Genomic DNA, 13,260 nt, shown 5'->3' on the forward strand with positions numbered 1-13,260 from the left:
CCCCTCTAAGGAAAGAGGCGTCCTGACTCTCCTGGAGTGCCAATGCCTGTGGGGCAAAGTTCTGGAAACAATCTCTCTCACCCGCCAGAGAATACCCAGGTCCCAATGTGGGCGCCAAATGTAACTAAAGGGTCAACCCTTTAGCTCGATCAGTAGAGTGATGGACTGGCGTGCCAGAGGACCCGGGTTCAAACCCCAGCAGAGGCAATAAGTGTCTCTGTTACATATATCTATATGAAAATGCATTGATGTTTTTGTTAAATAAATCTAACAAAAAAATATTTACAGAGAAAATGATATCTTATATTAATAGAACACCCTGTATGTGGAGAAATTCGTCATTACACAAACTGATGACGTAATGCACACATTTTCCTTTCTACACGTACGCTTACATGTTGGTTTGCTGAACCTCTCCAATATCACATTTGCTTGCCCCCCCCCCCCCCCCCCCCATGCATGTCTCCTATGTACCATAATTGAGGTTTGGATGAATAAATCGAACCTGAACTTGCTTTGCTTTTAATTTGCTTCTCAATAACAACCCCAAACAATTTTTCTTCTATATATTTAATTAACAATAACCAATTAACAATAACAGCTAGTATGGCAAGGCAGGTGTCCATGGATTACATCCTTCACCGACTATGTAGATCCTCTACTCTCGCTTTTACCAACTTTGAACAAGCACTGTAAAAATATTGTATAAGTAGGTATACATTGAATAAATGATCCATGTATTTAGTAAATGAAAATGCATTTTTGTTCTCCCAGAATTACAATGATTCCTTAATACAAATGCCATACCATCTCATAACCTTCCAAATGTTTTGTGAGATTTACCTGTAATTAACTTAAAGCTGCTTGGTCCAATTTTTATCAAATTTTTTGCACGTTTTTAAACGATGGCTATGCTTAGTATATGTATAATAATAGACATTGCAGTAGTTTTACTCGTCAATTATGCCAAATTTCAATGAGAAAAATACGTACAAAATTTGCTAACAAAACAAACGTCATTAAAAGGTACCGCGTTATTTCGCCTCATGTTAAATTTCACCCCTGACGACGAGACGGGTATGGTTGTATTATATTACGAATTTGACATCGCTTTTAAAAATAAAGGTCGAAATGATCAGACAAATCAAAAATAAACATATGTACGTTTTGTTCGCTAATATTTCTAAAGTCTGCCTTCTTTACAATCGATGCATAGCATGCGGGTTGAATAACCCCAATCATTCAGGGGACGAAACCAAGCGGTTTCCTTTTCTAAACATTCCCGTGATGCATATTGGTTTGTTTTTTCGTTTGCCCAAAGAGAAATTATTTTTATTTACTTTGAATATTTCTAACTTTGAAAGGAGACTGATTCTGCTGGTGTAAATAGGAGAAAGTCCATAACTTTCTAAGATAAATGATTTGTATGAAAAAAAATTTGATACTGTAATTACAAAAAAATCGGACCAAGCAGCTTTAAATCACAACTTACTTGGCATCTTTTCGAACTTTCCAGAATTCATCCACATAGTCTGACCGTCCCAACAACTCGACAAAATCCTCATCGTGGGTGATGACCACCAGTTGGAAGTTTTTCTGACTTGATCGCGACTTGATAATTCTATACAACAAATAGAAGCCATTGGTAACACACCGTATGATAAATCTATCATGTCAATTATTGCACAATTCTCTAACTTCAAGCATACATCAAACATACATAAAACCTAAAATTTGTGTTTATTTCATATATCTTTTATCACACTGATTTTGAACACTTGAAAATACATGGTTGAGTTTAAACGATGCTTAAAAAAAGTTATATGTTAATGAATTTCATAAATATTTACCAAGAATTACGGTATGTCAAACTACATGTATATGTACAGTGAATATTTCAAAATATAATTTATTTCTTATAACAAAATCCGGCATGGAATGTCTGTATCTTATCCATATCAGAAATCCAGAAATTATTTAAAACATCTTTTTCAAGAAAACGAAATCCAATCTCCTAGTGAAAAATCAATGCTATTGAATTGATCAGCATTATTCAGACAAGGTTACATTCTAGACAATGACGTTACACGAAGTTAAACTCCAGATAATAAAGACTTCATTGAAGTTCAAACTTACTCTACGAGTGCAAGAGCCAGACTCTCAATGTTTTCTCGGTCCAAGTTAGTTGTCGGTTCATCAAGGGCCAAGATCCCACAATTCAGACAGAATGTCTCTGCTAGAGCCATTCGTATAATGAGTGATGCAAGCACCTGTCAAATAGCAGTATCGGCAGTTTATAAGATAGACAACAACAATAAAAGTAGCAATATAAATCAATGATAACATATATTTTACAATGAAAAGAAACTTGAAAAATATCTTGTCTAAAAAAAAAATTTAATTCTGCAATCAATATACATGTATTTATATTTGCAAATATGCTTCCTTATATGAAGCTATAGAATATCAAAAACATTCAATTCTGTGTGAACTTTTTCATGATGTCATTATGATTACCATACACACTTATTGTTTGATGACTGCATTATTGAAAACCCCAAAACACGGCTACGTTAATGATTCTGAATGGTTTTCCCTTTTCAAACGTAATAAAAAGTAATAAACAGCAGTAAATGAGTTTAAAAAGTTCACCAGGATATGAACTTGATTGGTAAGTGATCTTGTGGGAGGCTCAAGCCCACAGGGCTTCTCAGAAGATTTGATCACAAGTCAACCAAGTTCATATCACGGTGAATATCTGAACTTGCTGTTTATCTCCTAAGTACATGTTAAATTTTGTCAAATTTTCCCAAGTAATTTTCATCTAACCTTTTGACCAGCACTGCAGCGCCCCCTCATATCAAGGGCTGTGTCCCCCTTAATCATCACGACCCTGTAGTTGTATGTCCGACGGGCCTTCATCAGCCCCGCCTCGTCCTCATCAGAACGAATCTCTATTGTTTCTATATCTGCCGATCAAAAATACAAATTCTTTCAAGTCAATTGATTTAAATAAAATTTGACTACCAGGTAAATTATAAGAAGTACATGTATATTCTCTCTATGTAAGATAAGAGTGTGGGAGTATGCAGGACAATTGCTGCCGAACACAATACAGACTCAGGAAAGTGAACCAGTGTTTGTATGTTATGTATTATTGATATTGCCAAAAGAGCTTTTAAAACACACATGAAAATGGTCAACTGAATACAAATTGCATATACTTTTCTGGAGGAAAAATTTTATTTACCATTTCCTTTATAAGTGTTCCTCCACAGCTCTCGGATGATCTTGTTGATTTCATCCATCTTCATATTATGGTAACTCATTATAGCTCTACAAATTACATAGCAAAACTTTTGTCATAAAATTTAAATCAAACCAGCTTTTTGAAAGATTGAAGTTTTTTAACACATATACAATTGTAAATCCATAATATCTAACTTTTCTTGAAATTATCTTTTTTGTAAATGACCAGTACATAGGAATTTTGAATAACATTTAAATTGCCTTACTTATCGAGTGCTTTGTAATATTTCTCCAGGTCACTGCTTGCCAACTCTGTAGTCTGAAAAATGAAAGACAACAAAAACATTCAAGGTCACCATACTGAATTATTGCTCAGTTACATTCCCTATCTCACCAGAAATCTCCCATTTATAGTTTCATGACTTATAAGTAAGCAGCCTACTTTCAGGACGATCATCTTGTCCCTGAACTTGGTGCCTGCATTCTTGTACATGTCTGACTTGAGCTCACTAAGGAGACTGGAGAGCTCACCATGTAAAGCCATCCTTCTGTTCTCCGACAATTGTTTCTGGAAAATGTCATAAATCACACAAGTTCTGATCAAAATAAGTTAAAACAAGTTAATAATTAACGTCTATAATATGGAAGTGTTAGTTATTTGGCATTTCTACTAGCTCTAACTAGTAGGTTATTCCTTTAAAAGCTTGATCAGTAGAGTGTTGAAAGAAACAGGTTCAAACCACAACAGAGACAATAAGTGCTGATACAATAATTCATCCAAAGTCAAATCACTTAGCTGCTGCAGAACTGCAGCTCCTTAGGAAATTTGGGTCGACAGACCATGGAGCTACAGGTCCATACATATTAAAAACTAAAAACAAAACAAAAACTTGCGCACTGTTTCAGACTTATTAACCTAATTAAGGAATATATTTTGTGAAAGTTTCAATACAGTTTTTTTTATGGATGGACCAGTAGCTCCATGGTCCATCAACCCAATTAAATTCCCCTTGGAGCCACAGTTCTGCAGCTACAAATCACTCGGCATGTTTTCTGATTTTAAGCTTTGGTAAAAAAAAAAAGTAACTAGCTTTAAGTATAATGTATATTTTTAGCCCATTCACCTCTTTCAGAAGTTCCTGCTGCTCTGCCATCAATCGACGTCTCTCTCGCTCCAGATGTTTAGCATCGATCCCGCCCAGCTCACTCTCCAGCTTGGCTATGCTCTCTTTCTTCTTCTCGATATCTTGTAAATGCCGGCGAAGTCTTAGGTTATCTGTTAATTCTCTCTCCCTCTCCTGCACAAAACAATTCTTATTCCAATCTGACATAACTAAGACACTGAATTTGAGAAACTTTTTAAATCTCCAATCCTCAGCAATGTTCAATAACTCTAATTATCTGAAATTTTGTTATTTAATAAATTTATCAAATAACATTTTTAAGTTGAAAAAAAGTACTTCTAGGCTGAAGATCGGAGAACCTTAACAGCTGAATGCTGATTAACTCACCGCATTCTTCGCGAGCTCATCCCTCAGTTTGTTCAAACTTGCGGTGTAGTCTTTGGATTCTTCCTCTTTTTCAGCGGCTTTCTCCTCGATCTGAGTCAGGCGTTTTTTGTTCTCCACTAACAGTTCTGCCTTCCCAGATTGGTTGTAACTAAAAACAAATATACAGTTATACTACTGTAGAAACAAGAGGCCCATGGGCCACATCACTCACCTGAGGAACAATAGGTATGATAAAATCAGCTTAATGGAGTCATAATACAAACTATCTGGACAATGTACAATAATACATGTTGATCCTGTATAAATAAAATCCATTTTCCCCTGGATATTCTTATGTTTATAATCATTAGTCCCTTTTCTAACAGGACGATTTTATAGTCATATCATATGTTGAGTATTGCAGTTCTCAAAAAGATCCTTAACAATTGTTTATATATGGGATATAAATGTACATAAACTCTGAACCTTCTTGTGAGGCCAAAGAATTGTCCTGGGGCCAAAGTCTTAACAATTATAAAGAATCATCTGGCTGATTAGTTTCTGAGAAGAAGATTTTTAAAGATTTACCATATATATTCCTTTGTTAAACTTTGAACCCCCATTGTGGCCCCACCCTACCCTCGGGGTCATGATTTTCACAAATTAGAATTTACACTACCTGAGGATGCTTCCACACAAGTTTCAGCTTTCCTGGTCTTATGGTTCATGAGAAGAAGATTTTTAAAGATTTACTCTATATATTCCTATGTTAAATTTCGACCCCCAATTGTGGCCCCACCCTATCCCGGGGGTCATGATTTTCACAAATTAGAATTTACACTACCTGAGGATGCTTCCACACAAGTTTCAGCTTTCCTGGTCTTATGGTTCATGAGAAGAAGATTTTCAAAGATTTACTCTGTATATTCCTATGTAAAACTTCGACCCCCCATTGTGGCCCCACCCTACCCCCGGGGGTCATGATTTTCACAAATTAGAATCTACACTACCAGATGATGCTTCCACACAAGTTTCAGCTTTCCTGGTCTTATGGTTCATGAGAAGAAGATTTTTGAAAATTTCTCGAAAATTTTCATAAATTCCTAATTATCTCCCTTTGCAAAAGGGCATTATCCTTAATTTTCACAAATTTAAATCCCCTTAGGCTAAGGATGCGTTGTGCCAAGTTTGGTTGAAATTGGCCCAGTGGTTCTTGAGAAGATGTTGAAAATGTGAAAAGTTTACAGACAGACGGACAGACGGACAGACGGACGGACGGACAGACAGACAGACAGACAGACGGACGACAGACAAAATGTGATCAGAATAGCTCACTTGAGCTTTCAGCTCGGTGAGCTAAACAAGAGGCCCATGGGCCACATCGCTCACCTGAGGAACAATAGGTATGATAAAATCAGCTCAATGGAGTCATAATACAAACTATCTGGACAATGTACAATAATTCATGTAAATCCTGTATAAATAAAATCCATTTTCCCCTGGATATTCTTATGTTTATAATCATTAGTCCCTTTTCTAACAGGATGATTTTATAGCCAAATCATATGTTGAGTATTGCAGTTCTAAAAAAGATCCGTAACAATAGTTTATATATTGGATATAAACGTACATCAAACTCTGGACTTTCTTGTGAGGCCAAAGAATTGTCCTGGGGCCAAAGTCTTAACAATTATAAAGAATCATCTGGCTGATTAGTTTTTAAAGATTTGCCCTATATATTCCTTTGTTAAACTTTGACACCCCCCCCCATTGTGACCCCACCCTACCCCTGGGGATCATTATTTTCACAACTTTGAATCTACACTACCTGAGGATGCTTTCACACAAGTTTCAGCTTTCCTGGCTGATTAGTTTCTGAGAAGAAGATTTTTAAAGAATAACTCTGTTTATTCCTATGTAAAACATCGACCTCCCATTGTGGCCCAAACTTACCCCCAGGGGTCATGATTTTCACAAATTTGAATCAACACTACCTGAGGATGCTTCCACACAAGTTTTAGCTTTCCTGGCTAATTAGTTTCTGAGAAGAAGATTTTTAAAGATTTACTGTATATAATCATATGTTAAACTTCGATCCCCCATTGTAGCCCCACCCTACCCCCGGGGGTCATGATTTTCACAACTTTGAATTTACACTACCTGAGGATGCATCCACACAAGTGTCAGCTTTCCTGGCTGAATAGTTTCTGAGAAGAAGATTTTTAAAGATTTACTGTGGATTCCTATTTAAAACGTCGATCCCCCATTGTGGCCCCACCCTACCCCTGGGGGTCATGATTTTCACAAATTTGAATCTTCACTACCTAAGGATGCATCCACACAAGTGTCAGCTTTCCTGGCCGATTAGTTTCTGAGAAGAAGATTTTTAAAGATTTACTTTTTATATTCATATGTTAAACTTCGACCCTCCATTGTGGCCCCACCCTACCCCCAGGGGTCATTTTTTTCACATCTTTGAATCTACACTACCTGAGGATGCTTCCACCCAAGTTTCAGCTTTCCTGGTCGATTAGTTTCTGAGAAGAAGATTTCTAAATATTCACTTGTTAAACTTCGACCCCCCCCCCCCCCCCATTGTGGCCCCATCCTCAGGTGAGCTAAAAAGGTTAAGTTTACAATTCAATAAGTTGGTTTCTGGAAGAACAGATTTTGAAAATTTCCGTAATAAATATTGACAATTTTTTTTTTTACTTTTTTTAATCTTTAGCTTTAAGATCTGTGTACAAACATAGAATTGTGAGCAAATCTCTGTATCTTGCTTATAATTCGAAGCTTAACACTCAAATATGGTTAGTAAATAGAAATTGTAAACAATTAAACACAAGAAACATGCACTACATGTATAATGAATTATATATATACATGTATATACCTACATATTTCCGTAAGCGATATCAAACTCTATTTAAACTGAATAAACTAGAGAAAATGCCGAGCATCTCAACAAAACCTATTGCATTAATCTACCATTACGCAAAAGATACTGCCGAATTACCGATCAGTACCCCTACATCAGATTTTGCTTAATTTGCGCAGGTAAACAGTTAACGTAACTGTTTGATTTACCGAAGTCTCTGTTTGATTTGATAAGTAAAAATCACGAAATACAGACGATAGTTTCCAGGTTACAAAGCATAAATAATGAAAAGGAAACGAAAATCAGAACAAGCTAACACCAACGTCATGTGTGAAAACTGTCAACGCATTGAAATATTTAGCCTCAATTTACTTCACAAAATCAGCACCAAATATATTTTAAATGTTTCAAAATTTCCCTTCATACGCGAACTGTTGCACAACAAGCAAATTCATCATAGTCAGATCGACCCTTTTTCGTATAATGTCATGGCTGCTTTAAACAAAGAACCTCGTTTTAGAAGTATGGAATACGAGTCTTGGTAAAATGGGTATGCAAACCCGGGCCGTGGCAAAATAAATGCCGGGGCAGATCGGCAATCGTCAATTCCAAATACGCATTATTTTGCAGCAATATCTACAGCGAATACAAATATACTAGTCCATCAAATATCCTGAAATTTTAATGAGATTGGCAGATTAATAACTGCCAATCTTTTGTTTTGCCCAGGCCAAGTCTTGCCTACCCATTTTATCGGATGCCGAGCCCGATGCTATTAAACTGATTGAAACACGCCTTTCCTTTATTATTATTTTCGTAATAACTTAGATTTGAAACAAAATTACCCCTTAATTTTTGCAATTTATATTTTCCTTCCCATAAGGATAATTTATGCTAAACTACGTTGAATTTGCCTCGGTAGTTCTTGAGAAGAAGATTTTTAAAAATGCACCCCCCTTTTTCTACAGTTTCAAAGTTTTCTCCGCTTTGAATACAGATCGGACTTTTATTTTTGCAATTTATATTTGCCCTCCCATAAGGATGCTTTGTGCCAAATTTGGTTGAAATTGGATAAGCAGTTTTAGAGAAGAAGTTCAAAATGTAAAAAGTTTACAGACGGACAGACAGACAGACGGACAGACGGACGGACGGACAGACGGACGACGGACAAAATGTGATCAGAATAGCTCACTTGAGCTTTCAGCTCAGGTGAGCTAAAAACCAAAATACTGTCAACTTCCTTACTTAATGAATTCAAACATAAATTTCAGTTATAAGAAATCAACAAATTTTTCATATAAAGAATCTTGGTGATTGTAAAATTTTCTGTATAACATGCACCTGTGTATAATACACACCCCCACAGTTGGGTGTAAAATGCTGGAAAAATTGTTGTTCCTATGTACAATACACATCCAAAAATGAAGAAATTTTCTATTGAGATTTTTAAAAAGTAACACTGTGCATGCATTGATAATGTATTCATAATAATCATTTATAGATCGGAGTTAACCATTTATTTACGCTTTATTGGTCACTTGGTTGTTATGTTCTTGATGTTACTATATTTAGATTAGAATTCTCATCGAACTTGTTTGGTAGGTTTACATAGCTGTTTATTTGGGGTGTTGCAGATGAGACTATATTAAGTATTTTGAGTAGTAAAACTTGTTTGGTTAGTTTGCTGGCTATATATATACAGGGTGTGGGTTGATTTTGGAGAGAAGAGGTCTGAACCCCGAGCAGTATTTTTGAGCATTTTGAGCCCTTGCTGTGTGAACTTGGGTGTGTCTCCCTTGCTGTTTGTTATAGGGAACATGTAGCCTGTGTGGACTCTTTAGCTCCTGCGTTGCAAGACCTGATTGCCTATATTATTTGCGTATTTTTATTGCCACAACTCAGTAAGTTTAACTTTATTATATTTTGTCGGCTTATGAATTGTATTGCTACTTATTACATAATTTGTTTGATAATATTCACCTACAAGAATGTATTACCATGTGTACTTTAATAAAGAACCAATCAGAACAGTTCAGTTGTGAAAAAAGTGCATACCATACACAAGACTTTACAGTATAAGGAATTAATACAAGTTGCAAGAGGCGTAATGTTTTTGACCTCTTTTATGATACCTGTTAATTCACTACACTCACTTTTTGATTTCCAGGTTGACATTTTTCACTTTTGCTGTATCATTCTTCACTTTGTCTACCTGCAATGATACAGATAAATTGCTTTGATAATTTTCTAATCATTTTTCCTCCTCTCACGTGTATTTCATTAGTCTTCCTTTCTATGCCCCTATGGATAGACAATTTGAAATTATTTATTTTTTCTAGCTTACTAAAAAACAAGAGGCCCATGGGCCACACCGCTCACCTGAGGAACAATAGGTATGATAAAACCAGCTTAATGGAGTCATAATACAAACTATCTGGACAATGTACAATAATACATGTAGATCCTGTATAAATAAAATACATTTCCCCCCTTGGATATTCTTATGTTTATAATCATTAGTCCCTTTTCTAACAGGATGATTTTATAGTCATATCACATGTTGAGTATTGCAGTCCTCAAAAAGATCCTTAACAATTGTTTATATATGGGATATAAAGCTACATCAAACTCTAAACCTTCTTGTGAGGCCGAAGAATTGTCCTGGAGCCAAAGTCTTCACAATTATAAAGAATCATCTGGCTGATTAGTTTCTGAGAAGAAGATTTTTAAAGATTTACTCTATATATTCCTATGTAAAACTTCCACCCCCCATTGTGACCCCACCCTACCCCTGGGGTCATTATATTTACAACTTTGAATCTACACTACCTGAGGATGCTTCCACACAAGTTTCAGCTTTCCTGGCTTTATGGTTCTTGAGAAGAAGATTTATGAAAATTTCTCAAAATTTTTCATTAATTTCTAATGACCTCCCCTTTAAAAAGGGTGTGGCCCTTAATTTTCATAACTTTTAATCCCCTTTGCTTAAGGATGATTTGTGCCAAGTTTGGTTGAAATTGGCCCAGTAGTTCTTGAGAAGATGTTGAAAATGTGAAAAGTTTACAGACGGACGACAGACAAAAGCTCACTTGAGCTTTCAGCTCAGGTTAGCTAAAAATTAAATAATTGATGATTAAATTTGAACTTTAGTAGGTAATCATTTTAATAAACATATCAAACTCTTAACAAACCCAATCTGTTCTTCTCTTATATTCTTTGCCCCATATATAATTCCCCAGACCTTTTACATGACCCCTCTTACCTCATTCTTCATGTGTTCCATTTGTTCTTCCTTTTCCTGTAGAATCTTTTCTTTTTCTCTCTTCAATTTCTCCAGCTGATTCTGATAAAATAAAAGATAAAAATAGTGGTCAAAAAGATCTGAAAGCAATGAATAAGAGAAATTCTAAAGCCTTAAAAGTCATCAGGTTTAGAAAATACGACGAATATTGTAGTTCAAAATTGGAAAGATGCAAAGTTTGAAACAAAAGATGGAACCCTTTAATATATGCCTCAAAATTAATGCTAAATAGCTTCGAACTCATAAAAACTATTTAAGAAGGTTTTAATTGCTGGAATAAATAGGTTACCTGTAATGGTTTAATCTGATCCCTTGACTCCTGAAATGAAAATTTAGTTTGTTAGAACTAAATGTCATGTTCATATTAAAATAAGTGCATGTACATGTATATATTTCATACATGTATGCTGAATTCAATAGTCATTCTATCAGCATGTTTACTATGGGAAAAAAGAAACTGTGCATTATTTAATATATGAAAAAACATTTAAAAATTACAATGAACAAATTTTATTTTTTGTAATACTGTTAACACATGTATTTGTAACAACATCTCATAACACATTAATGTCAACGTCGAATAACTTCAATTTCAGCACACTCCAAAGTCACTGTTATTTGAAATTGAATTAACAAAATTAATAACGCATGTGACCACCATTTGCGTTCAAGCATGCTTGACAGCGACGCCTTATTGATGCCACTAAAGTGTTCAGAAATGCTTGAGGGATGTTGTTCCAGATGTTGGTTAAAGCCTGTCCTAAATCAGCCAATGTCACTGGCTGATTTGGTAAACTGCGTAAAAGTTTTTCCATTTCATCCCCGACGTGCTCGATCGACGACAAATCGGGTGAAACAGCTGGCCAAAGTTAGACATCGACAATCTGTTGAGTAAACAAGTCCCTGACTACGTGTGCAATGTGTGGCCTTGCGTTGTCTTGCTGCAGAGTGATGTGATTTTGATGTCTCTGTATGAAGGGTATCACATGACGCTGAATAATTTCATCTCAATAGCGTAGGCCGGTGAGATTTCCATTGACAATTTGTAGAGGGGTCCTTCCACGTGCTGATATTCCACCCCACACACCCTACAACGGCCGTCACTGCTATCCAAATGAAATCTGGATTCATCAGTGAACAGAATATTGGCCCAGCCCTGTATTTTGAATCTCAGATGTCGTGTGCACCACTTTAGTCTGGCGATACGATGACGTTGAAGCAGTACTGGTTGCACCGCTGGACGTCTTGGTCTGATGTTTTGCTCGCGCAGACGATTACGCACAGTTCTTGGACTTATTAGTTGAAGCCCTGGAATGCTACGGGCAGTCAAACTTGCTGTCTGGAAACGATTTCTCAGATGCACAAGTCTAATGTGGTTGTCCTGTTGACGTGACGTCACACAAGGTAGCCCAGAGCGCGGTCGATCCTGAGTGTTGCCAGATTGTTGAAAACGTCTCCATAACGACTGGATGGTGTTCAGATGAACTCCAAAGTGTCTTGCTACAGTATTTTGTGCCATTCCAGCTTGCAGCATCCCAACAGCACGATTACGTTGGTTTTCGTTGAGTCGTGGCATGACATAGGGGTAAATTTTGTTGAAACTAAAGTGATTTCCTTAACAAAAAAAGTTTAAACAAGTTTAAACAAATCCTTTACAGTTCTTATTCCAAACAGTATTAGCCCGTAAAACTTGTGCGTACAACTTCTTCAATAAACAACAGGTGCTCACTAACCATGAAAAAGTCCGTGCACCCGGACGTTTACCATCCGATATTGTCAAAAAACATTACCATTATCGATTGTTTAAATTTTATAAATACAAACAATAGATATAGGATAATTATACTAAATTTTATAATGCACAGTTTCTTTTTTCTGCTAGTATATAACGAATATTTTCAGAAAAAATAAAAGACATAAACAACTATTGACTTTCACAATTATGCACTCAGTGTACCATGATTTCCTTGTTGTACTGGTCGTTCTCACTGAGAGACTTTGCCTTGTCCTCCTCCAGCTTATTTCGCTGCTGTAAATCACTGTCAATCTGAAGCTTTTCTGACGTCAGTTGGTTCACTTCGGATTTCAAACGTTGCACTTCCTCTGTATATAGGTTGATTTTCTGCCTCAGACTATCCAGCTGCTTGTTAGAGGAGTCTCTGTAAAATGATACAAGTTGTGAGAAAAGATCGAACTCCATTATAGCACACATTACAGTGTACTTATCAGCACTTGTTATAGACTTCACCTTTTCATCTCAAAATCATCTACAACTCACATTTGAAATATGCTGTATAACAACCAACCAATTTGATACAGACAACAATAAGTGCATCTTAGAC

At 36.0% G+C, this 13,260-nt stretch overlaps 1 protein-coding gene across 2 annotated transcripts in view; it reads right to left on the minus strand.

Moving 5' to 3' along the window:
* Positions 1-552: 552 nt before the first annotated feature.
* LOC105348735 (DNA repair protein RAD50) overlaps positions 553-13,260 on the minus strand; it is a 29,717-nt gene continuing 17,009 nt past the window's right edge. The window contains exons 27-39 of one of the 2 annotated variants that reach the window (XM_034444042.2): positions 12,876-13,077; positions 11,208-11,237; positions 10,880-10,960; positions 9,771-9,829; positions 4,761-4,908; positions 4,374-4,547; positions 3,692-3,817; positions 3,516-3,568; positions 3,251-3,336; positions 2,830-2,969; positions 2,137-2,270; positions 1,493-1,621; positions 553-690 (exon numbers count right to left, since the gene is read on the minus strand). In XM_034444042.2, coding sequence (XP_034299933.1) covers positions 639-690; positions 1,493-1,621; positions 2,137-2,270; positions 2,830-2,969; positions 3,251-3,336; positions 3,516-3,568; positions 3,692-3,817; positions 4,374-4,547; positions 4,761-4,908; positions 9,771-9,829; positions 10,880-10,960; positions 11,208-11,237; positions 12,876-13,077 — 1,414 coding nt within the window. In that variant the 3' untranslated portion in view covers positions 553-638. Of the gene's footprint in view, positions 691-1,492; positions 1,622-2,136; positions 2,271-2,829; positions 2,970-3,250; positions 3,337-3,515; positions 3,569-3,691; positions 3,818-3,960; positions 4,121-4,373; positions 4,548-4,760; positions 4,909-9,770; positions 9,830-10,879; positions 10,961-11,207; positions 11,238-12,875; positions 13,078-13,260 lie in introns of those variants that run through there. The other variant, XM_034444044.2, reaches the window with a different exon arrangement.

The sequence above is a fragment of the Magallana gigas genome, chromosome 2, assembly GCF_963853765.1.
Source record: "Magallana gigas chromosome 2, xbMagGiga1.1, whole genome shotgun sequence".
In the NCBI taxonomy this organism is placed as follows: domain Eukaryota; kingdom Metazoa; phylum Mollusca; class Bivalvia; order Ostreida; family Ostreidae; genus Magallana; species Magallana gigas.